Source organism: Desmodus rotundus, chromosome 9, assembly GCF_022682495.2.
Source record: "Desmodus rotundus isolate HL8 chromosome 9, HLdesRot8A.1, whole genome shotgun sequence".
In the NCBI taxonomy this organism is placed as follows: Eukaryota; Metazoa; Chordata; class Mammalia; order Chiroptera; family Phyllostomidae; genus Desmodus; species Desmodus rotundus.
In genome coordinates, this window is record NC_071395.1 from 103,301,173 (window position 1) to 103,325,545 (window position 24,373).

General features: G+C 53.5%; 2 protein-coding genes across 4 annotated transcripts in view; both read left to right on the forward strand.

Moving 5' to 3' along the window:
• Positions 1-11,140, forward strand: part of SOCS7 (suppressor of cytokine signaling 7) — a 31,041-nt gene extending 19,901 nt beyond the window's left edge. For all 3 annotated transcript variants that reach the window (XM_024573011.4, XM_053910703.2, XM_053910704.2), the window contains 3 exons: positions 1,816-1,951; positions 2,355-2,504; positions 5,389-11,140. In XM_024573011.4, coding sequence (XP_024428779.2) covers positions 1,816-1,951; positions 2,355-2,475 — 257 coding nt within the window. In that variant the 3' untranslated portion in view covers positions 2,476-2,504; positions 5,389-11,140. The remainder of the gene's footprint in view (positions 1-1,815; positions 1,952-2,354; positions 2,505-5,388) is intronic.
• Positions 11,141-20,626: 9,486 nt separating this feature from the next.
• ARHGAP23 (Rho GTPase activating protein 23) overlaps positions 20,627-24,373 on the forward strand; it is a 75,643-nt gene continuing 71,896 nt past the window's right edge. The window contains exon 1 of the mRNA XM_053911009.2: positions 20,627-20,725. Coding sequence (XP_053766984.1) covers positions 20,717-20,725 — 9 coding nt within the window. The 5' untranslated portion in view covers positions 20,627-20,716. The remainder of the gene's footprint in view (positions 20,726-24,373) is intronic.

Sequence of the window (24,373 nt, forward strand, 5' to 3'; positions counted from 1 at the left end):
TTAAATATATTTAAGAGAGAAATCCATGTTTGAATTCTTGTTTTTTTAATGATGTGTAAGGAGAGGGCTGATTACACAGGTGGAGTGAGACTGCAGTGCCCTTTTAGGCTTGAAAGGGCAGGAGCGGGCAGGAGAGGACTAGAGGATGGGAGAGCCGGCCAGGAGTCGAGGTGCGGTGAGTGTCCTGGAGGAGACCCCTGCGAGGTTCCCCGGGCTAAACTCTTCCTCAGACAGCCAGTGTTGGAGGCAGGACAGCCTTGCTGGGTCTGCGCCGTGAGCACGTTCTCTGAGCCCGGTGGGCCTCAGTTTCCTCATCTGTGAAATGGAGAATGGTAGTGGTATTTGTCTCAAAAGTATAGTTTTGAAGACTAAATGAACTAAATGTTTTTTAAGGTAAGCAAGCCTGTTTGCTTAGTAACATTATGATATGTATTTCGATTTTTTTTTTTAGATAGTCAGTTGTCAACCATCATAAAAAGGCTTTGGGAGGTACTCTGCAAGCTCTAGTTTTTTCTTCTCATGCCTTGAAACAAAATTTTAAAACTTTGAAATTAAACTTCAAAAATAATAGGTATTTTACTTTTCAGCAAATTGTGTCTCCAGGATTTCTTTTGCTAGGACAATGGCTGAGGAAAAAAAATTTTCAAAGATTTTGCAACTCAGATTCTTTCTGAGAGCAGTTTGCTTATTTACTTTCCATAGCCCCTTTGTGTACTGAAACCAGGGTACTCTTTGTTCCTTTGAACCTGTGTCAGGGTCCCTGCCATTCTGTGGGGGTTGGAATTTCCCAGCCCAGAGCCTGCTGCTGCTATCGATGAACCGGCGGGGCGTGGGGCTCCCACTGGGCCCGGCTGGCGTCGGCCCGCAGGCTCCTGTGCACTGAGCAGCCCTAATTCTGGCTTGCCACGCTACTGTAGTTGCTTCGCTTTCACTAGCATCATCCTCTTCTCTGTTCCTGTACCCAGTCTAAAATTTCAGAAGCAGGAAGGGTGGTTGGGGGTAAGAAGTAAGTGGCTAAACCTGATTGTCCTGGCTTCAAGTAAATGACAGGACTGTTAGGCCTGGAAACTTTGATCCCAACTGTTGCCTTCTCCTTACCAGCCTCTCAGTTGGAAGTTGGTGAGAACCCCTCCGAACAGCCTTTCCGCGTCCTCGCCTTCACCGTACTTCTACATGTGCTGAACAAGTATTCCCATTCTCAGCAGGGATGCCTTCTATTCTTACCCTTCCCTGAGGGCCCCAGGCCTGGGATTGGCTTCTAGACTCCCAGCTAAGTCTGTAGCTTGGCATTTTTCTTTGGACTGTTCTGAATAGCAAGGTTCTCAGCTGTTAAGAGTGATGTTAGACCCTGACTGGTGTGGCTCAGTGGGTTGGGTGTCCTGCAAACCTGACAACATTGCCAGTTTGATTCCCAGTTAGGGCACATGCCTGGGTTGCAGGCCAGATCCCCAGTTTGGGGTGGGGTGTGCAGAAAGGAAGCAGCCGACTTACGTTTCTCTCACACATCGAAGTTTCTCTCCCTGTCTTTCTCCCTCTCTGTCCCTCTTTCTAAAAAGAAATAAAATCTTTTTTTTTTTTTAAAGCGCAATGCCAGGGAGGCCCTTGGCCGGGAAGAATAGGTTCCCTTGAGTGAACTGCGGTAGTGCTGCATCTGCAGTTGGAAATCAGCAGTCCTTTGGGGAAAAGAGCTTTTGCACAGATCATGTGGATGAACTATAAAGAGGCCCCTTTCCTTTCCCTGGACTCTTCCTAAGGGAAATTGTAGTTAGCTACATTGTTCCCTCTGAATGTTTCTCTTGGTTTTCATTCTTGAAGGACTGCCACCAACTCCAGTCCAGCTGCTCTATCCAGTGTCCCGATTCAGCAACGTCAAATCCCTCCAGCACCTTTGCAGATTCCGAATCCGACAGCTCGTCCGGATAGACCACATCCCGGATCTCCCACTGCCTAAGTACGATGTGGTCTTTAAGGGGGGGGCAGGCAGGAGGGTTAGTTACAGGTGTCAGTGAGGCTTTCAAGCCAGTTGCACAGGCAGAGCCTGGCAGTGTTCACAGGCATCCGCCCTCCTTTCCCTTTTCCTGTGTCTTGGCACCTAACTCTACAGCTGTCACATTGCAGCCAGAAGGGAAGAAGGTGTGTGTGTGTCAGCCTCCCCTCTGCAGCCTCTATGAAGGATGGAGGGGAGGAGACAGACTATATAACAAGTGGGAAAATGGGAATTCTGTTAGGGTAGCAGAGTCTTTGGTGTAGTCTCAATTACATAGGGATTGAGAAGAAGGAAGATTGAACAGAGATGGTCTTTTATAATCTATGTAAATGACACTGTGTGTGTATCCCTCTTGCGTTTTTTACAGACCTCTGATCTCCTATATTCGAAAGTTCTACTACTATGATCCTCAGGAAGAGGTATACCTGTCTCTAAAGGAAGCGCAGCTCATTTCCAAACAGAAGCAAGAGGTGGAACCATCCACGTAGCGAGGGGCCCCTGCTGGTCACCACCAAGGGTATGAACTTTCTGCCTCTCTGTTCAGCCACGCCTCTTCCTGGGCAGCGTCATCATTCATGGGCCTTGTCCCCCCACCCCCGCCACCCCATGTGTATGCCCCTGACCCAAGCATCTGTCTATAGTTACCACATCTGATAATGGAGTCCCCAAGGGGCACCCCAGTTGGAGAAGAGCAGAGAGACAAGGGAGGCTTAAAGAATGTTTGTCAAGCAACGTGCAGGCTGACCCCTGAATATGACGATGGAGGAGGACGCGCTCATACAGTAGCTAAGTGTGCAGCCTCCTCTCATACTTCGGCTGATCCCTTGCTATTGCGCAAATGACATGCAAAGCCGGAAACCGAAGTGGAAGGAAACTTCATCAAAGGAAGCACAAACAGGCCTTAATTACAATAGGCTGGCACTTCAGTGAGAGCTCCACTGTGCCCTGTGGCTTGGAATGGGGGATGCGGAAAACAGCTCACTCTTCCCTGTAGAGTCCCATTTGGGCCGCTCTGAAGTCAGTTCAACAGAATACGTGAATTAACTAAGGAATTCATTTATCTAAGAGGCTATCCTCCCATTGCCACACTGAGTTCTACTTATATATTTTCCCATAAAATCTTGTGGAATACTGATTTGTGCAGGTGGATTTTAATTAGTCTTTTAAATTTCATTAATGTGAACACTGGAAAGTAGAGGCGAGTAAGGAACGGAATTGCCACAGAGTAGTGACTGGGAGTGTGGGTTGACGTGCAAGAGCTCACATTCTAGTGTGCGGGTGCAGTGGCGCCTGCCCCCATCCTTCCTTAGTGTGGAGTTTCCTTGTTAAGCCCTGGGTACTTCTCTTCTAACTTCTGTCCCCTAGTCCCAATCCCCATAAAAAACAGGGGAAAAAACCACAAGTGCAACCACCTTAGAGACGCTTCAGTGTCTCCACACTCTCTGCTCTCTCCCCGATGACAGTGACAGTTGGTGTATGTGTCCTGTGGGCGGCCTTGAGCCATGGCTAAGGTGAACCTACTGTGTGTCCCCCCTTGGCTCTGGAAGCCTTCAACCCTGTGTTGGGAGAAAGTACAGGAGGGGAGTGCGCTAATAAGGGTTAACTAAGGGAGAAGGAATGGAAAGGAGAGATCAGCAAATGGTAACTCTGGCAGGCTGCCGAGTTTTAATTTAAAGGATCCCGGCTTGGATGTACAGTATCTTAGATTTTCAATTATATGCAAGTTACATGCCCTCAGAAATGTCTCTTAAAACATCTAAAAGCCTGAATGTTTAGTAGCATTTCTCTGCTTGGTGGCTTTGTGGTTGAGATGAGGATGGGAAGGAGAAGAGAACGCAGGAGGCCCACCTACCTGACCACACCCTTGAGGAGTAATTAGGGCCCTTTGGTTAGAGCGCTGTTCCTGTGGGTGCTTGCCCTGGGGGGCAGGGGGGTGCACGTGGCCAGCCGTACATTCAGAGAAAGGCCCAGGATGGTGGAGGGTTCCAGACTTCCTCACGTGGGAATAAATGATTGACGTGAGCAGGGAAGTCTGAGGGTGGGAGGGGCTCGATGGCTCAGAGACAAATGTGACGGGTTTTCTGAGGAGGAGTGTGAACATATTCTGTGTGGGCCTGGGGGGTGGAACAGGGCCCACGGTGGGTGTGAGTTACAAGGGTTTAGATTTTAGTTCAGCTTTAGAAGAACCTTTCTAACAGAGAGGTCCAACAGCAGAATGGGTTTTCCACAGGAAGTGGTGAGTTCGCCATTCAGCAGATCATTTTAAGTTCATTCAGCAGATACGTGCCTATGTGTAGAGTATCGGCGTGAGCTGGGAACAGAGTGCTGAGTAGGTGGTCAAAGGCCCCGGTCCCACTGAGCCGGTCCCACAGGGAGAGGCAGACGGCGAACCCGTGAATAGGGCATAGGTTAGTTTCAGTTGCCTGTACGTGCTATGAGGGAAGTAAAACCAAGTGAGGTTTAGTGATCAGTGGTGGGATGCTTCTCAAGTTTAGATGGTCAGGAAAGGCTCCTGTGAGGAGGTGGTGACATTTCAGCCATCCAAGTAACAAGGAGTCAGCCATGAAAGAACCTGGGAGGAGAGCATTCTGGGTAAAGCTCCTCCAAGTGTAGAGGCCATGAGGTGGGAAGGAGCATGTTGTGGTCAGGGATAGGCCGGGCTTAGCCTCGTGTTGGCGAAGGATCACACTGAACTCCCAGGGCCTCTTCTTACTGTGGCACTGGCCTTGTTGCCTGTGTCAAAGAAGGAGCATCGTGCTGTGCTCACCCTCGCTCCTGGTGTAGACCCTAGGACCTGTTGGAAAAGGGAGGTAACACTTCTCAAGGGAAAGATCTTTAAAGGGAAAATTTGGTCGTTAAGACTTCTCGTTGATCAGACAGATTTTAACTTGGGAGTTCTGAGTGGACCACTTGGTCTGTTAGGGAATTTTGTGCCAGGGTGTTTGGGGTATAACAGCTTCAATCAGAAGGTAGAAGCTGCACAGGCCTTTGTGATTACGTGTCAACCCTCTTCAATAGCCAGAAGCTGCGGAGACCTACAGCTCCTTCTAGCCATGTTCTCAAGGGGTCACTCCAGGGGCTCAGCCCCTTTTTTAATCCCTAGAGCAGGTGGGCCTCAGGGAGGAGTGGGGCGGGGAGAATAGGTGGGAAGTTCAGGGCTAAGGGAAATGGAAAGAGAGGTGTTAGGCAGTGTGGCAGGGTACAGTTATTTTAGAACCTGTTTTTGGCATCCAGGTTGTAGGCTGCTGAGGCTTCCCGACAAAGGCTGTTGCTACAGTGTTTGTGGACGTGATTGGCCGCCAGACTCCATTCTCCTTTTGAGCTACACCCTAGAGGCTAGGCTGTCCTTTCACTCTATTCGGTTCCACTCTGTTGAGCCACTCTAATTTTTTTTCCCCTAGGCATTTGGTTGCCAAGCTCCGGTTTTAAAGAACCAGATGAAGGTACCATGAAAAGAGGAGTGAGAAAAAACAAGAGGAAATGGGAAGGGTTGGGGCCCTCTGCGCAAAGACTTGGGTTCCCCTGGCCACCCCGGGCTGGGAAGAAGCACACACCATCCTCTCTGAGTGGGGGCCCCACCTTTCCAACCCAGCACCTCTGGTGTCCTGAAACTGGGCGAGCTCCCAGAAAACTGGAAGAAGTCTCAACACTGTTCCTTTTTCACAAGCTTTGTTTTGAATATTTACATTTCTCGATGTGGAAAACTCGCAAAGGCAGCTGGGGTTTATGCCCACTGGATTGGAAGTGGTGCGAAGGGTGAGCAGGTCCAAAGGAGGTGATGGGCTGGGGAGTCGGGGGGGCGGGTGGGGCATCGCCAGTGCCGCGCTGGTCCAGCAGCTGGTGCCAAAGGCAGGGTGCAAGTTTCACCGTTGACCTTGAAGAAGGGAAGAGAAGGAGTCAGAAGTGCAAATCAAGTGAGAAGTTTCCGAGGGAGGAGAATCTGCTTCTCTTTAAGCATGGGTAGCTTCAGTAGGAGCAAGAAGGAAAGGAGGTGGGTGGCCTCAGATTGCTGGACAAAAACCGGCAGATGGCCTCTGCTGGGGGAAGCAGTGACTCCTCGCATCCTTTCCTTGTAAGACTTAGGAATCTGATTTCAGAATCACCTCTCCTAGAAGCTGGACTTACTTTGTTTTATTTAATTTTTAAGCTGTGTGACCTCAAGTTAGCCCCATTCTTTCCCCACCCTCAGCCTGTTACCCAGGGTAACTGTATGCTTCACTCTGGCCGTGGTGGCGTCATTCCTGTTGCTTCTGCCTGCTGTCAGGGCAGCTGTTTTTCCTGTCACCTGAGTAGTACAGGTCCTGTCGTGGGCTAGCGAAGTCAATGGCGTGTGCCCCCAGATTCTTAATGGCACACCGCACCTGTGACGTAGGAGTCAGTGTTACTTACCCCTGCGCGTGTGTCAGCTAGTGAGTGGGGGTGGGGCGGAAGGTGTGAAAGGAAGCTGCTGTGGCTGTGCTCCTCCCACAGAAAAGAAAGCTCTCTGGTGTCTCCGCCTTAACGGGGTGTCCCTAGATCGGAGAGGAGGAGAATTCCATCTTCTCCTTTTAAATTTGTCGCTGTCATCCCACTGTCGGAATGGCAGGCAGCAAGGGCTTCTTACTTTTCTTGTATGCTCTCTGGCAGCCCGGACATTTTCCTGAGTCGGGCCCTGTTTGCCCTCCTTTCACTGGCATTGTGTCGGATGCTGATTTCAGAGGCGCCTGTCTTGCAGATGGAAGTGAGGAGGAGGAAGGAAAACCCCAGTGCTTTTCAGTGGTCTTTAATTTTTTCTGAAGGAGGCCATTGTCAAATCATATAAGATTATGAGTTTGCTTTTCTGTAGAATTACTCTGGGGAAAGGTTTGCTATTAAGATGTGAAAATTGAGCTGTTTGGTCTTTATTACTCTTTTGCAGTAAGTGTCCCACTAGACCGCCTCTGCCCCTATGTTTATATCTGCCTCGTCTCGTAAGATAAATAATTCTGTCAGGCTGCGGTTTCCTGATGGTTTGGGGTGAGGCCTCGGTGTCTTGTTAATTTATAGGACAGTCTCATCAGGAAGCACTGGCCTTCTGCCTCGCGACCTGCATGGAGTGGCCAGTCTCCCTCCTTGCAGCTGAGCAGGGAGGACACTGGCGTTGTTGCTTGCCTCTGAAGAGATGGTCCACCAAGTGAGCTGTACACCATAAACGCAGCCCGCCCTGACGTGTCAGGAGGTACCTCTTCTGTTTTTGGCTTCCATGGAATGACAACCATTTCAGATTTTGATCCCAGAAATTGGCTTAACCTGTGAATCTTGCCTCTTGAGGGTGCAGATTGACTTGCCTCGTTGCTGAAAGCACCACCCCCACCCCGCCCCGCTGCAGTAGAGCCTGCAGCCTGGAATCCAGTGGGATCCTTGAGTGGCTGATGTGCTGCTACCTGGCATTTTTATTTTTTAACCATTTTTGCTACCCATATTTAAAAATATTTTTAGTGTATGTTTGCCTGGCTCTGGGGTAGATACCGTGGAAACACTAGAAGCAGAGGACATAGTGTCTGGCCTTCAGAAGCTTTTAGGTGACTGCCACACGTGAAGCAACTGGAGAAGGACTCAGTGTGGCAGAGAGCCGGGCCGTCTGTACAGAAATGCAGAGTGGGTGAGATCAGGGTGGACCAGATGGTGCAGGAAAGCTCTGAGGCGGGGAGGCTTTGGGTTGTAGCAGCGAGGGCAGAGCCATGAGTTGAGAAACACATGAACTAAAAGCTTGGAAGCAGGAATCTGCACGGTGTATACTTACAGCGCACACCCCCAAGTTAGAGCAGAAGCACTTAAGAATCCATTTTCAGTGCCGTGGCCTAGACTGAAACTTCTTAGTCAGTGGGCACATCTGAATGCTGAGGGCTTATGATGGTAAAGTGGAGTCCAAAGCCAAAAGTCAGCTTGGTTCTGCCCATGGCTGAGGACCTCACTCCTCTCAGTGCAGCCTGGGTGAGCGAGGCAGAGCCCCTGGGCCCCTGTGGCACCAGGTTTCCATGGGAAAAGTCCTACACTAGGGCACTAATCCGAACCCACTGAGGTGGCCCAGTTGCACCACTGTCCTCCTTGCATCTCCTGGGAAGGGTGGTGGCTACCTGTGTCCGTGATTTCTCTGTGCTTCAGTCATAGCCCAGGCAACAACCTAGTTTTCCTCAGCAGCGTGGGCTACAGGACAGAGTTGTGCAAGGGGAGACAGGCCCCTTAGGACATGTAGGGGAAGGGGCAGGGCGGAGGTGCCAGCCTGCTCACAGAAGAAGCGGAGCAAGAGCAGCTGGCCTGTGGTCAGCACTTCCTTCATCTCTCCTGGCTGGGCCCACCCTCTCCGTTGCCAGTTCTGTGCTGTGCTCATTGAGATGCAGTCTACATAGGGTACTTAGTCCTTTTGGATTGTGCTTTAAAGTCACACACTGGAAGGGGTTCTCACCCCTCACTGATTTCTGAGTTGTGGGCAGATGATGTCGGTGCGCTCAGTCCTTGCCTGTGTGCCCTCACTTGGTTATGGGTGATCTGCTGTAACCTCCTCCCGCAGGACGGCGTGAGCCACTGTGAGCTAGTGACAACTACTGCTACAGCTCGCCATTACTTGAAACTTGTGTAGGAGCACAGGAGTGAGGAGGGGAGGAGCTTCGGTATAGGGACTAGGTAAATAGGTGACAGCTGGGAGTTTGGGACCATTGGCGATGACCTTGGCTCCGTGGACAGCCTGTGCCTCGTTATAGTGAATGTACACTCACTGGAATGCGAGCCGAGTGTACCGCAGCCACCAGCCTCCCATGAAGACTAGCGTGCCGGGGAGCTTTCCGCCCGGTTGATAACGCCTCCGTCTCCTTTCCTCCTTTTCACTCAGTGGGTTGTGTAGGCCCCTTCTTAAAGTTGGAGATGATGTTGCGATTGCTGCAAGCCCCGCTACAGTGCACACCCACGGAGAACTGGGGAACAGGGAAGGTGGTTAGTGGTCCCAGATCTGGGTGTGAGACTGGAGTGCAGCTGGATGCCCTGGGGGGCCAGCCCATTCAGGCCTCAACCCAGAGCCCCAAGAAAAGCCTGTCCTGCTAAGGAGTCCTCAGGGCCCAGCAGCGTGTGGGGATGGGAGGAACTTTCACCGTAGGTTCCATCTGTCCTGGCCCTGCTGCTCCTGTGGCCGTGAGCCCTGGGGCAGGTGGGAGGCCCGGGTGCGGGATAGAGCGCTGTGGCTGCTGGAGGGCAGGTGGGAGTTGTGTGCGCTCTGTGCGTGTGTCTGCGTTTGCAGCAGTCTAGCGCCGGTTGGGGTGTTGAGAGCATCTGCACTGGGGGATACTTGCCATTTGTTTTCCACTTTTAAAAGAATGATATGCCCCCTGTCCCTAAGGGAGGAGCTGTTGAGTTAGACATTTTCCCTATGGGAATCCTCTTGGTTGTGTCTGTGGGAAAGGGGGGCGGATAAATGATTCTTATCTCTTTAATTGTCAACACAGCTGTTCTCACACCGAATTTGTGCTATTGCATACATGTAGCCATCTTTCTTTTCACTGCAGCAGTGTTTATCAGTAGTTCAAAATGATTTACTTACTCCTGGGGAGTAAAACCTTTTTTATTAAAAAAGAAAAAGAAAAAAAAAGAGAAGTGTGACCCCCCCCTTCCCCCCATGATCGCGATAGGATTATTGGGCCCCAAAGCTCAAGAAGGCAAAGTCAAGTCTGCCAGTCTCCATGTCTGTCCTGTTTTGACGCTGGAGCCTTCTTGCTCAGCACACAACGGCAGGAGGCCTTGAGGAGGTGCAGAGCAGAGCCTGGGAGGAGTGCGGTGGGCTGGACAGAGGAGACAGAGATGCTGGGGACTCAGGTGCTGCAGTTAGGAGAATAGGATAATTAATTGTATTTCAAATATTGGCTCTAATCTGCCAGGGAAAGATCTTTCTTTACATGCAGATTCACGTTGTCTTTGCCCTTTTCACCCCTTCCTGACCTTCCTGGTAGGTGCTGTCCAGTTTCTTCCTGTTTCCCTTCCTGTCCTTGCTGCCTCTTCTCCCATATCCCTTCACAGTCCCATCTACCTCCCGGAAAGCCAGTCCTGCATGCTGAGTCTGTGACATGCCTTCACACCCATTTCATCTCACTTAGAGGGTACCTGGAACTGCTCCCCCCGCCCCCATGCCAAGAGGCATCAAGAGGCAGGCGACCGTGGTGGGAAGACACGAATGTCTGGTTGCAGCTGGACTGCGATCGTAGTTGCTCCTGGTGACAGAGTGCAAGGCGAGCTTAGGACACTCTTGATTGGAACCCAGGATAATCGCAAACCGCACAGCTCTGCTCAGAACTGCGTCCTAAGCCCCCTGCCCAGCTCAGGTGGAGTGGGAAGGCTGGTCTGACTGTCCCTGGTGCTCCCTTGAACAGGGACCTGCCCCTCACAGTTAGGCCCAGAACCTCTTCCAAGGGACAGGCATAACCCAGGCGCCACTCTGGGCAGGCCGGGCACTGGAGCGCCCACGCTGGTGCTGCCTGTGGCACAGCCTCTGCTGTACATTTCTTGGTTGTTTTTAAGGAACACAAGGGGGGTGTCGCTCTGGGCTCGGGTGGTTGCCCAGAGGGGAGCCACACCCCCTGCAACCACTTATGCCCTTCAGGGGCCCCCGCCCCACCACCCCCAAGCCAAAGCGTGGCCTGGCTTTTATCTTCCCCATTTAGTTTTCCTCCTTTCCCCTCCCTTTTTGTGCTTAATTTATTAAAATAGTTACTGTATAATTTATTTTCATAAACTATAAGAAATTACTAAATGGTTAAAATAGACTTGCAGGCCAATCTTAAATGGGGTGGGAGGGCCGGAGGGTGGGGTGGGGAAAGATGTTTTGATATAAGCAAAACAAATGCACTTTGGGTGTGTTTTGGTATTTTTCTGGGGCTAGCGGGGTGGGTGTTGGGCTGTCCCTGTAGATTAGTTCCCGAGCGGGTGTCTGTATATATTGTACTAATAGGCATGTTCGACTCGTGCAAGGGGGCACTCGTAGCTGCCGCAGGTCCTGTTCGGAACCTACGTGCCATTCCCGGTTTTTGTAAGTGTCCGTGCGGGAGACCTTGGGCCCTTGTGTTTGTATCTCCTTTTTATGATCACCGTACTGACTCATGTCTTTTTGGGGAGGGGTGAAAAGAGATTTGAAATAAAAATGTTTAGAAATTAGTTCATGTTACCTAGTGTGTGTTTTCTGGTCCCCTCCCCCCATTTCGTATGACTCCTCACACCACACTCCCTAGGGTCAGGTGACCCACTCCTAGGCACTGGGGAACCCCTGTGTCCTGTGTTGTCAGCTAACCAGAGCACAGCCAGAGTCTGCTGGCTGTTGCCCAAAGCTGCCTTCCCCTTCTTTAGGAAGTGCGGGAGAATCCCAGAGAGCTTTCTGGGACCAAACTCCTGCACCTGTTTGCCTTGGTGAGCGGTGCTGTGGGGGTCTGCTTAGGGAGAGCTTATCTTGGAACATAGTCATCCGTGGTATTTGCCAAAGCTGGCAGTCCCGGCTTTCGTAAGTTCAACCTGCATCCCTCCGCCTTTCTAGCCCATTCCCTCTTGAGCTGTACTTTTGGAGAGAAAAAGGCCAAGTGTGTCTCTCTGACAACTGTGTGTACTTGGAGCCACTCACATACCCCCTCTTCACCTTGCCACCCAGTCCTTTACCATGTTCCCCGCTAAGAGGGCCAGTACACCACACTGGCACATTTTGGGGTTTTTTATTTTCACATTCTCTGCATCCTCAGTGTGGGGAGCATGCCGGGTAAAGTAAAACCAGAGTCCTCATGATGCAGGTACCGGCCTGCAGTGTCCGAGGCCTTGTGGCTGTGATGAGACAAATTCACACGGACTACTGAGTCCTGTGGAGGAAAAGGGACGGCACACCCACTCTCAAGAGGAGAGCGCCTGACCCTGGCCTTCACAGGCTTTTACTGCTTTTCTGGGCACATTACATTGAGGAAGGTCCTCATTTACTATGCACAGGTTCGCTTTAGGTGGTTACCTTTTACAGAAGACAAAGGAAAGGATGTTGCTAATTACATAAAAAAGGAAGGATACTTGCAAATGTAAAGAGAAAAGTGGTTGAACTGGTTACACTCCTTTGGAAGGTTTAGCATAGATTTTAGGAAGTTAAAGATACGCAGTAAACATTCGCTTCCTCAATTCAGGGTGAGGGAGTTTAGCAAAGAGCAAGTCTCAAAGCGGCCTAGGTACAATGCAGGCCTGATTCTCCACGGGAGAACCCATCCGTGGGCGTGGGCCCTGTGTGCCGGACCTCGCTTTCCACTGGCCTCTCTGAGTGGGAGCTGGGCCCATGCCATGCAGAAAGGTCTCCTGTATCCCCAGGAGTTCCATTTCCCGGGGACCCACTGGAAGTGCCTCCCGGAGGGAGTCTGGGAGTCCCCAGTCCCCAGTCAGCTCATTCACAAGTCCCAGGCCCTCCACAGGATGAAGCAGTTGTTTATCCGTATGACAGCATTAACTCCTGATTAAAGTTTTCTTCCCTTTTGCAAGCAAAGGTGCTCCAAGCTATACATTGTGAACAACATTACAAGGGAAAATGCTTAGCTCAGAATCAGCGATCGAAATGCTGTAATGACCACCAAGTGGCCTCAGTCTGTCAGCCGCAGGGGCACTCTGCTCAGGCTGGCAGTCACAAGGGTCAGCGTGCATCTCTTTGAAAGTAGGGCCCGAGGGTTTCATTACTTCAGACTGGCATCATGTTAGTGAGGGTTGGTTTGTGTGGAAAGATTGGTACTAGTCCCCTCTGACTTGGGTCATAAAGCCATGGAAGGAAAGGCATTCTTTTGGAGACAGTGAGCCCCAAATTAAACTACCACCTACCCGCCTCTTTACTTCCAAAACCTGAAACCACCCATGTCATCTCCTGTGTTCCCCGTTCAACCACCACTGTAATTCTCACAGAGGCTGCTCCATCTCTGCTCTTATCATGCACATACCTCACTTTCTTGAATTCTAGTATAAACACATGGCAGACAGCCCTGGCCAGGTGGCTCAGTTGGTTAGAGTTGTTCCCATACACCGACGTTGTGGGTTCAATCCCCAGTCAGGGAACATACAAGAATCAACCAATAAACACATAAATAGGTGGAACGGCAAATTGATATTTCTTCCTCTCTCTAAAAAAATAACATTTTAAAAAGCACTTGGCAGATAGTAATAATGCAAGGGATTCCCTTCCCCATTCCTTTGTGTGCCCCCCTGATGGAGGAGGAGATGAGACGGGGGAAGTGAATTTTGTCTCTCTTGGTTCCCTCCAGCCCCTCCTGGTGTGAGCATCTCGTGTATAAGGGTGTTCCAGTACTATTTGTGCTGCAGGGGATCTGAAGGCCAGCCACTCACCCGGTGCTCCGCCAAAGGCACGGAATTGATTCTAGTGCTGAAGAGGCGCTAGTGGGTTGCTCTCTCATGAGGCCCCTTCCCAAGAGACTTTCAGGAGGGATTTGGACTGCCATGTTCCACGCGCTGATTGCCACTGAAGCTGCGGTTTCACCGCGCACCTCTCCCCGATGGCCACGTCCTAGTTTAGGCAGTCCCCTTTCTTCATCTGGACAGCTTCCCAGCTGGTCTTCCTGTTTCCCCTCCAGTCCTTCCCAAGTAAAGATGTGCTCAGATCACTTCCTTAGCTTAGTATCTTCAGTGCCTTTCAACCTAGAACAGAAAATCTCGACTCTTCAGCTTGGCATTCAAGGCTGTTTCTCCTCCCCAGCCACACAAGCTGCACTCCGGCACGACGCCTGACCCCGAGTACTCAGATCACAACACCCCCTTCTCCTGCCACTCCACCGTCGTTAACGCCAGCCCCTCCGCCCGTCACCCTCTTTACTTGAGAATCTCCCACCCGTTTTTCAAGGTTCTGCTCCCAGGTCACCTCTGGAATCTTCACCTGTCACTCCCAGCCCAGCAGATGCCCTTTCCTCCACTAAGACATGTTAACGTGCCCGCCTGCTGGCTTGACTGCGGGGGACAGTGCCCACGTCCTGGTCAGCTCTCTCCCGGCCCCCAGGCCTGGCATAGTTGAACGGATGCACCAAGATGGTGGGTGAAGAAATGTGAGATCACCCCCTTTCCTGGGAGTGCTGCTTGGTTTCCTTGGTCTCTGATCAGCCAGCCTTGAACCTGGATTTTCACCTTTCACCCAGGACAACGTGATTGTATGCAGCAAGGGGTGGCCACTAGATGTCAGTCTGCAGAGTTTTTTCAAGGGATTGACGTCTTGGTGGTTGGATGGACCACGGACCACTTTCTCTTGGTGCCAGTGGCATCAGGGAGAATGGCAGCGCTGTCATTGTCCTTTGGGTGGAAGGTGCTGCTGGTATAGGACCAGGAAGCTCTGTCCAGTGACCAGAGGTTGCACCCAAACGCCACCCTTCTTCACATTCTGAGCTTCTCATCTCTTCTCATCCCTAGAGGGGGACCAAGGCCTGGCTTTCCCCCTGCCTGAGAAACTTGGCTTTGTTTCTGGGCCTTTTTTCTGTAGATCAAGGGGTGATGGGATAGGCAGGAGAATGGGAGAGGCCAGCGGGGTTTGTACCGGGAGAGAAAACTACGGGTGGGAAGGTAATGACTGTGCTTGGGGCGGGTTTGGAAGGCTTGGAGTGGGACAGGAGGTTCTAGCAGCAGCTGTCCTGTGTGAGGAATTGGTAGTTAATGAAGATTTTAGGGCCCTGGCCGCGTGGCTCAGTTGGTTGGAACCACGTATGAGAGGCAGCCAGTCGACATTTGTGTTTTACACTGATGTTTCTCTCCCTTTGTCTCTCAAAAAAAGAAAAGAAAAAGAAAGAAAGAAAGAAAAAAGAAAAGAAAAAGGAAAGAAAAACCAATGAAAACATGTCCTCAGGTGTGGATTAAAAAAAAATTTCTGGGACTTCCTCTGTGCATTGGGTGTTACCTCCTGGCACCCCTTCCCTGCAGCTGCCACCCTCCTCCTTGCCCTGGTGTTAGAGGAGAAAACTGCAACAGAGATTGATATCTTTTTTCTTCTGGATATGGGCATATGTCTTTTTTTCTTCAATTAACTAACTTTTTAATCCTCACTTGCCCTGACTGGGGACCAAACTCACAACCTAGGCATGTGCCCTGATGGGGAATCAAACCTGCATCCTTTCCGTTTATGGGATGACGCTCCAACCAACTGAGCCACACTGGCCAGGGCAGACATATGTCTTTGAATGGGGCACTATATGTAGAAGAGACTGCAGGCCCAGCTTTGGACAGTTAAACTCTTATTGCACCTGGAGAGTGGGCTCTGGGTCTCGTTCCTCTTCTGCTCTGGCCCCATCCCACAACCCAGCACTGGGCCAAACACCAAGAGATGTGCCCTTGTTTGCTGGATACAGTGAGGTAGGTCAAAGACAGAGGGTGGGGCGGGGAGTGCAGGGGAGGAAGGCCGTGGTAGGGGAGAGTCCCGTGGGTGGAATCACCTTTGGTCCTGAACTGGGGGGCAACCATTGGAATAGGAATCTGAAGTAGTACTGGTGAGGGGATGCCATGTAGAGTCTGGAAGAGAGGTAGCAGGGAGGGGTGCAGTGGTCTCAGCCAGGACAGGGGTTTTGTGAGCCTGAAGCACCTGAACAATCTTTTCAAACCTCGCACTCACCCCTAGACTAAGACACCCTCCTAGACTCTCAAGGACTGGGGTAAGGGTGGGAGTGGGAAGGATGGTGGACAAAACTCAGATGCATCTGATGCGTCCTTTGCTTCCTGCCCACCCTATACACACTGTTAACACTCCGAGGGAAGAAGACCCCACCCAGCATTTGCAGATTCAGGTTTGAGTGCTGGCTCCACCCCTTGCAAGTGGCGTGATCTTGGGCAATCTATTAATATTAATGCTTTCTCAGGTTGTCTCCTCTTGAAAGGAGGGAGAGCATTTTTATTTACCTCGTGTGTGAGTAAAACACCTGGCACCTGTTCCGCACTCATATTATCAGCCACGGGCACTTACTACTATTATCAGCAGCATTTTGAGGCAAAGAGCTGGGAGCTTTTTGCCTTCCCAGAGGCAGAGGAAAAATGAAAAGACTTCAAGCCTTTTCAGGCTGCAGATGGGTGGGCTGGAGGGAAGAGGGAGGGAGAAAGGAAGGGGAAAAAGGGAGGTGGCACGGGGCAGGGCTGCCGGTGACTGCGAACGGGTGGGGCTGGGTGAATTGTTGGGCTTTTCCTGCCACCTAGTGGTCTCCTCTGGATTAGGCCACCCCACTGTCCCCTCTGGTCTGGTGGTGATGGGGAGAGGCTGGTCTTAAAGGTTCCACAGTATTTCCAGTCCTCGTCTGCTGCCCCCATTCAATGCCCTATCCCTTTGGGGACCCTGGCCCATGATACATCCTCCACATGACCCTGGCATAGAGGGCAAGTCCCCTTTCTCCTGGTGGAGGGAAGCCTTTTTTCTCTTGGCTCCTAGGCAGACTGGGGAACTAAGGCAGACGCCCCAAGAGCTATTGGAGGCTACCTCAGGTCTACCCTCAACCCCAGTGGTTTGATGACTACTAATGGTATTCTTTTTTATTTTTAATCCTCATCGGAAGACATGCTTAATGATTTTAGAGAGAGGAGAAGGCAGGGAGATAGAAAGGGAGAGAAACATCAATGTGAGAGAGAAACATTGATCAGTGGCCTCTCATACGTAACCCACCTGGGGACTGAACCTACAACCTAGGCATGTGCCCTGCCTGGGAATCGAACCTGCAATTTCCGTTTAAGGGACGACACTTCAAGCAACTGAGCCACATCAACCAGCGCTTCTAATGATATTCTTGCCCCAGAGAGATGCCAGGGTCTCCTGGCACTGGGAGCCCAGACCTGCCTCAATGTCTGCCCTGGGTTTTATGTAATTCCATAAATACTTAATATCTTGCACAGGCGCTGGGTTAAGGTTGTCCTGAGCCTTCCCTTCGCATCTTCCCCAGAGGATTTTGTTCTTCATCTTCGGGATGAGAGGACAGAGAACTGCAGCCCAAGGTCTGGGGCTGAAGGGCCCAACTGGGGCCTCTGAGTCAACTCGGCGTCTGGGTCTCTCATTGTCTCCCTCCCCCGTGGGGTGTTGCCCTTCCCCCTGGGGCGCTGCCTGGAGTGATGTCCTGGTTGCATCATGTCTGACTCCAGCTGCGACTTTTCTTTTCGGGGAGGGGGTCTGGCCCCGGTCCTTCAGGAGTAGGCCAGGAGCCACATAAAGGAGCCACACTGGGGCTGGGAATTCAGGGTCAGGCATCCACAGGTCCCCAGTGTCTGCCACGCTGCCCACCACCCTCCCCACCCTGGGTGCCCACGTTTCCTCTAGGCCCCCAGCCGCACCAGACCAGGATTGCATCATTCTTGGCTTCGTGTGCAGAGCAGCAGGTGGAGGAGTGGGGCCTGCTGCCTGCCACCCTCCTTCCCCCTCCTCTCCTTCCACTCCCTCCTGGCTCATCCCCCTCCTTCCTCCTCTCTCAAGCCCATGGCACCCCAGGAATTGTCTGTCTTACCTCGAGGCTGTCAGCTCCCTTTCCACCTTCTCCTGCTCCCCAGGGAGCCCCAGAGGCTACAGGTTACAGAGGCAAAGGGAAGGAAGCCAGGGACTGGGATCAGCACCGGGCTAGAAACTGCCCTTCATCACCTCTGCTCCCCACTCAGCTGAAGGCAGGTGCCACCCTCAAAAGGGACGCCTGATTGTAGCCAGGGTATGGCCTCCATAATTGGGGGACAAGATCAGAAATTGTCACCCGCTAAACTAAAGATAATAATAATCGACACAAGATGTATTAATTCAGCTCTCTGTGGGAAGTACGTCTATTGAGTATGTACGTGTTTGGTCTGAGGACCAAGCACTTATTTCACACTCACACCTCATTCAATCTTTCATCAGCCCTGGCAGCCGGTGCCAGCATCTCCTCTGGTTATAGATGAGGAAGCTGGGGCTCAGAGAAGGGAGCACACCACACAGCTACTAGGTGGCAGACCTGCGATTTGAATCTTGGCTTGTCTCCCTCCGGCGTGACTCGAAGTTTCTCAAAGAGATGGTGGGAAATACAATGTTGACCAGACCTGGACATTTTTTTTTTACCCCCTAAAAGAAGGTTTTTGCCCAAAGATACTCCTCAAGAGACAAGACTGTCCGCCCTGGCTGGGTGGCTCAGTTGGATGGAATGTTGTCCCTGTGCACCGGGGGTTTGTGGGTTCCATCCCCCAGTGGGCACATACCTGGGTTTTGGGTTCGATCCCCAGTTGGGGCACATACTGGAGGGAGGCAACTAATTCCATCTATCCAATCGATGTTTCCCTCTCCCTCTCTCCTTGCCTCTCTCTCTCTCTCAAATCAGTCAAAACATATCCTCGGGTGAAGAAAAGAAATTTAAAGAGAGACAGAGAGCAAGAGAGACAAGACTGTCCTCTTTTAATCTTATGAAGGAAATAAGATACATATCACATGGCCTGGGCTGAGCCCTGCCTCCACCCCCTACTGCTGCCCCTCTGAGGTAATGCTGTTGCTGAAGGGTCTGGCCTCTGTGGGTGCAGAAAAGGAAAACAAAGAACAGGAGCTTGCGGGGGGTCCAGGCTGCCAGGGAAGGCCGGTGGGCTGCACGCGTAGACCCCACAGGCTGGGGCAGAGGCGGTGGGCAGTGCCGTCCCTTCCTCTCACAGGGGACGTTCCTGCCGTGCAGGGTGTGCTGAAAAAAAATAGCTCTGGGCTTTAGCAGTCCAGCCACCGTGACTTTGGCTGGCAGGAGTCTAGTCCTCGGGGCCAGCTCAACATCTTTGGGGACTGACCATTTTCAGCCTTGCGAAGCCCAGCTCCAGGCCTGAGGCCTGGCCAAGCAGCAGCTGCTTCAGAAGCCCAGCATGGGCAGCTGCTGCCACCTAGGCCACCTCCTTCTCCTTGTTTTCATTTCCCAGTGGCTGCTTCAGCTCCAAAAGAAAACCAGAGGGAAACCAACTGGGAAGAATGGAGCCTGCCTTCCACAACCACCATGGTCTGAGAGACATGCTTGCTGGCTGGCACTCTTCTGTCTCCTGTCTCTTTAGCCCAAGACAGACTCCGTCTGAAGGGACAAAGGGCCTCATTGACCCCATAGCCTTGTGACCCCACCCAAGTCTGCCCTCCCCTCCCCAGGCAGCCAGCAGGGCACTCACTCGGGTAGCAGACAGGGGCCATGAGGCCGCAGAGAGGGCATGGCGGGAAAGCCAAGAGAGGCTGCAGCCAGCTGGGCTGGGAAGACGGGGAGTGCAGGGGCAGCGCCCACCAGATCCCTGAGAGGAGGGGCAGCCAGGGGAGCAAGGCTGCCAGTCCTCCTGGCTGCAGTCCCAGGAGCAAAGCAGCAAATAAGGCGCAGGGCCTGAGCATGGGAGGGCTGGGAGAGTCCAACCTCAGCCCTAAATGGGGTTGCCCGGGAGCTCAGGGCCTCTCTGGCCTGCATTCCTGCCTTCCTGCCCCCAGCATGTCCCCCACACCCAGCCTATAAAGCCCCCTTTGTCCAGGCCCACTGAGGATCTTAACTCTCCCATCTCAGCTTCCTGCCCCCTGCCCCCTCACCCTCTGGTGCCTAACGAAGAGGCCAGGGTACAGCAAGTAGTGGCGAAACCCCCTTCATGCCAGCCTGGGCACTGACCTGGGGGGTTGGGCGGTCAGCCCCTGAACACTGATGCCCCCACCCCACTACCTGTCTCAGGGCAGAGTAATTCCCACCCCTGTCCACTTGGGACTCCACCCTCCAGCCCTGGGCAGCAGCCGGCCTCTCACATGCCTGCTCATGTGATGCCCCCCCCCACCCCAGTTTGGCCCTGCCCTGTCAGGGGCAGGGCAGAGGAGCAGTGGGCAGTCAGGAGCCAGGCCTGATGGGGGTGGGGGGTGAGCGGAGGAGACAGTCTTTTGCTACCTCCCTGGTCTTCAGTAGAGTGGGTGGCCCCATGGCCCACAAGTCAGCCTCTCAGATGGTATCTGGGGCTTCAGATGACCCTTCCCTAGTGGTGGACAGTCCAGCCATCCTCCTGCTTGGCACGTGCCTGGGGCATGCACACAGTGGGCGGCAGGAATCTCCACGCTGTTCCCCACACCCGGCCCAGAGCCTCACAACACATTTGAATAGAGGCTGGACCTTGGCCACAGAGAGTGGCCCGTCCCCACCAGGTCCTGTCTTTGCAGGGTCACAAAGTCTAGGCCCCTGCTCACCCAGGCGGAGGCCAAGCAGTGTTTTCTTGTGTGCCAGGCTCTGTGGGCATCTCCGGCCGGCTTGCAGGCAACCCCTGAGGTGGGGCATCAGCCTGGGAGACAGTGTTCTGGACCATGGGGTCAGCTCTGTCATCAAGCTGCTGTGTGACCTTGGGCAAGCCCCTCTGTGGCCCCTGTAAAATGAGGGTGGGGCCATCTAATGCTAATAAACCTCCAGAACGAGGAGAGGGGCTTCCCTTGGAAGGGGTCTTCTCTGGATTAACAGTGCCCACCAGGACAGACAGAAGAGAGGGTGCTGGCAGGGGGGAGCCCTTGAATGCGTGAGGAGTGTGTGTGCATTGTGTGTGCGTGATGGAGAGAGTGTATGTGCGCGTGTGTGCGCGCGGTGCCTCCACCCGCGTGTGTAGAGAACAGGGGAGGGAAGGGGGCGGGGCCTGCGGGGCTGGGCGGGGCGGGGGTCTGGGCTGCTGACACCAGGCGCTGCTTGGGCACGGTGGTGCTGCACGACTGTGGCGCATGGAGGGGCCACCCCCCCCAGCGCCCCCCGGGGCTGGCGTGGCGAAAACGGCATAGCTGGCAGTAGTATGGAGCAGGTCAGTGGGCGCGGGTGCGTGTCTGGGAGGGGAGGGCAGGGATTGGGGGCGTAGGAACAAGGTGCGGGTGGGTGCACAGCGAGAGACCGGGCGGGTCACCGCGGGAGGGGTTGGATCCCTGCGCGGGCGGGGCCGAGGCTCTGGAGGAGGAGTGGGGCTGGTTCAGTGTGTATACACACACGCACACACGCACACACGCGAGTATCTCCTACCACCGACACACAGGGAGATGTGTACGGAGGGAGCACACGCTGCCTCTCTCCTCACCCTACCCCCCTCCAGAAGGAGAGCACCCGCATTTAGAAGCCCCCCTCCCCACTCGATAAGGTCCCAAGCTCTGCTAGGATCCTAGGCCTAAGGGGGCTGCAGACTGTGCCGAGTGAAAGAGTGACGGACGGTGGGGGTGGCTCTCCCAGGCTATACAGTCACCAGGCTGACGGGACCACCCTAGTGGGACCCTAGGACACAACTGTCCCCTTTGCCCCCTACACATCAAGGGTTTCTCCCAGCCGGGCTCCCCCTCCTCTCCCAGTTTCAGCCGCAGCTGCTGACACCTTTACATGGCAATGAAAAGATGGGGTGGGCTGGGCAGCCTCTCCATACACCCCTCCAAATAGAGACTCGCACCCCAGCCAGGCTGAGGGGGGCTGTCTTCTTCACACAGGCTCCATCCGAACGGGCCAGGGGCAAGTGCTCCCTGAGGTCAGAGCTCTGCACCCTCTCCACAGAGCTCAGCAAATCCTGGGTGAGCGGGGCCAGTTTCCCTAGGTGTGGGAAGGGCTCTATCCTGACTTGCACCCCCCTTACTTGGAGAGGGGCAGCATCCTGGCCCCAGCCAGAGTGCGAGGCTGCTTCTGGGGCTGCCTGGCTCCCTTCCTCATCCTGACTTCATGCGAGGTCTTGGGGTGGGGCTGGAGTGGTGGGGTTTTCTCTTCCTGGGGGAACCTTTGAGTGCTGGGCTTGGCACACTCCCAGTTGCCTTGGGGCTGCTTTACCTGAAGCAGTGGCTTGGGGCTCTGAGCTCTGAAACCCCCTCCTCCAGATGGAGCCAGCACCCTGGGTTCCTGGGCTGCCTGTGATGGTGGTGAGGGGGGGTGGAGGGTGAGGAGTCAGGGCGGGCTCGGTGGAGTCGGGGGATGGGCTGATCCTTAGTTCTGGGGTCGGAGAGGGCCACTGGGAGGGTGGAGTGCTTGGGCATCTACTCTGTGCTCCGCGTGATGTTTGGGGAGGGACTGTGGGCTGGTCGTCTCCAGGCCTGTTTGGCATCTTGGTTGTTAATTTAAATGGCCAGTGGCAGCTCCCTGGAGCACCAGGCCTGGCAGGGGGAAGGGGACTCAATTCATCATTATCTGCTGTTGTTGTCATTACTGACTTTATCCTCAACTCCACTCTGAGAAAAAAAAAAAGAAGAAGAAGAAGAAGGGGAAGTACTAAATGCTGCTGAATTGCTCAATTTAAAATAGCTAATTTTATGCTATGTGAATTTCACCTCAATAAAATACAAAGAAGGGGCAGGGCTAAGGGCCCCCCACTACTGTCTGCCTACATCACCCTAAATGCGTCTTACTGGATGTGCAGCTTGGCCTGAGTTGCTCCCCCCAGCAGCCCCATGGTTGCCTCCATCAGCCCTCTGTGCTTCCAGGGGGTCAGCTGCTTCCTCTTTTCCAGAGGACAGAGCTTGTCTCCCGTTCTGGCATTATGGAAGGGAGGAGAGAGCAGGACGAAGGTTTAGGACATGGGCTCCTGCCCTGACCCCATTGAAGAGACACTTGGTGGCCGTGGACTTCTGTCCTCTCTCTGGGCTGCTGTGATCCCTGCCAGCTGTGATGCGTGGTGGCTTCCCAGGTCCTGTCTAGGTGTCCTAGGATACCTCTGCAGAGGAGCACAGCAGCCAGCCTGTCCCCTGGACTGTGAACACCTCCGCCCTGTGGGGACTCGTGATCAGCAGCACAAAGCACAAACGTGGGCCGTGGAGGTGCCCGGGCTGATGTCAGTGCCTTCAGGCAGCCCCAGCCCTGCCAGCCCCTTGGGTATCGCCAGCTTTCTGGATGCGCCGGAAGCATAGTGTGTGGGGGTGCTTCTGAAATCAGAGCTTCTTTCACGGCACCAGGGGAAGCTCCTATTTTAAGTTTCCCATGTGCTGAGCCCTCTCGTAAAGCAAAGAATCCTTTTATAGTGCAAGAACCACCCTGATGTGTCTGTTTGGTATGTGTGGATTTTGGCATGTGGGGTTTCCTTAAAGGGGAGCATGCCTGGAATCTCTCACAGGGGCTGGAATTGCCCGGTGGTGTGTGGGGTGGATGCGGGCTTGCCCCACTGTGGTCAGTGTCCTGCCCCTCTTTCCTCTCCATCTAACGCCCCTCACTCTGGCCCAGGGCTGGCGAAGGGCCAGACAGAGGCGAGGGGAGCAGCTGCGGGGGATTTCCAGAGCTTCCAGGGGGAGGTGGGAGCCACCCTTCCCCTCCTCCTTTCGCCCCTCCCCTCCGTCCCTGTCCCTTCTCTTCCCTTCCTCTACATCCCCCTCCTCTCTCTCCTCCTCGCTTCTTCCCTCCTTCCCCACTGGAGACAAGGAAGAGAGTGGAGCAGGTCAGTCTTGTGTGCAGGGCCTAGGTGTGGCTAGGCAGGGCCTGGGGGCCTGTGTAGAAAGCAGGCTTGCAGGTCAGTTGCTAGAAGAATGACAAAGACCTCACAAAGAACAATGGAATTTAGCATCTGGGAGCTGGAAGGGGCCACCTGGCCTGGCCTCTCCCAGGAGGGGTCATGCTTTGTAGAAAGAACAAGAGCTTAACATAGGCCTTCAGTAAGTAACTCCCGTCCCTGAGCCTGTTCTCTCCCTTATATGGTGGTGCCAACGATGCCTACCTGACAGTGTTGTCATGGGCGGTACCTGAAAGCGGGTCTGTAAAGAACATGGTGCATATTAGGAGCTCAACACATTTCAGTTCCTTTCCTCTCTATCATGGTTTTCTCAAGTGCTGGCTAGGCCATGTCACGCCCAAACAGCTCAGGCCACTGGGTCTTCAGCTGCCATAAAGCTGAAAGGCTGCAGGGCTGAGACCCCAGCCCAAAGCCATTTCTTCTCCCACAGGTCCCCCAAACATGGTTTCCCCGAGGGGCTGCCAGCTGGCAGTGGCAGCGCTGGGGCATCGGTCATCCACCCTCTGCCTTGATACCAGGCTTCTCTAGGCGTGGCTGGCTTGCCCTGCTGCCAGTCCAGAGAAGCCAAGGTCTCTCATGCCCTCCCCACGCCAGCTGTCCAGAGGTTGCTGAGCTGGGACCCCACCTGTTTGGCTGGTTTCCAGTGTCTCTCAGCCCCAACCTGGCCAGGGGTCTGTCTGAGGGATGTTCGAGTGGGAGCCGTCTTACCCAGATTCCTCAGGGGCCTGGAAACAAGGATGAGGGAGACTGGCATCATCCTGAGCGGGCTGTCGCCTCACCCTATGCCATTACAGATGCTCAGTGAGGTTTGCTCTGTGGGCTGCCTCGATCCTCTGCCAGAGCGTGGGCCCCACCCGCTGCCCGGCTCTCAGGCTTCAGGCCTCCTTCCTCTGCCACTTGCCAGTTGAGAGCCTTCATGGTCTAGGTCTAAGATGGTCTCCCACACCCCCACCTTCCTTCCCTCATTCCGGAGGCCCCTGCTTGCTTTGC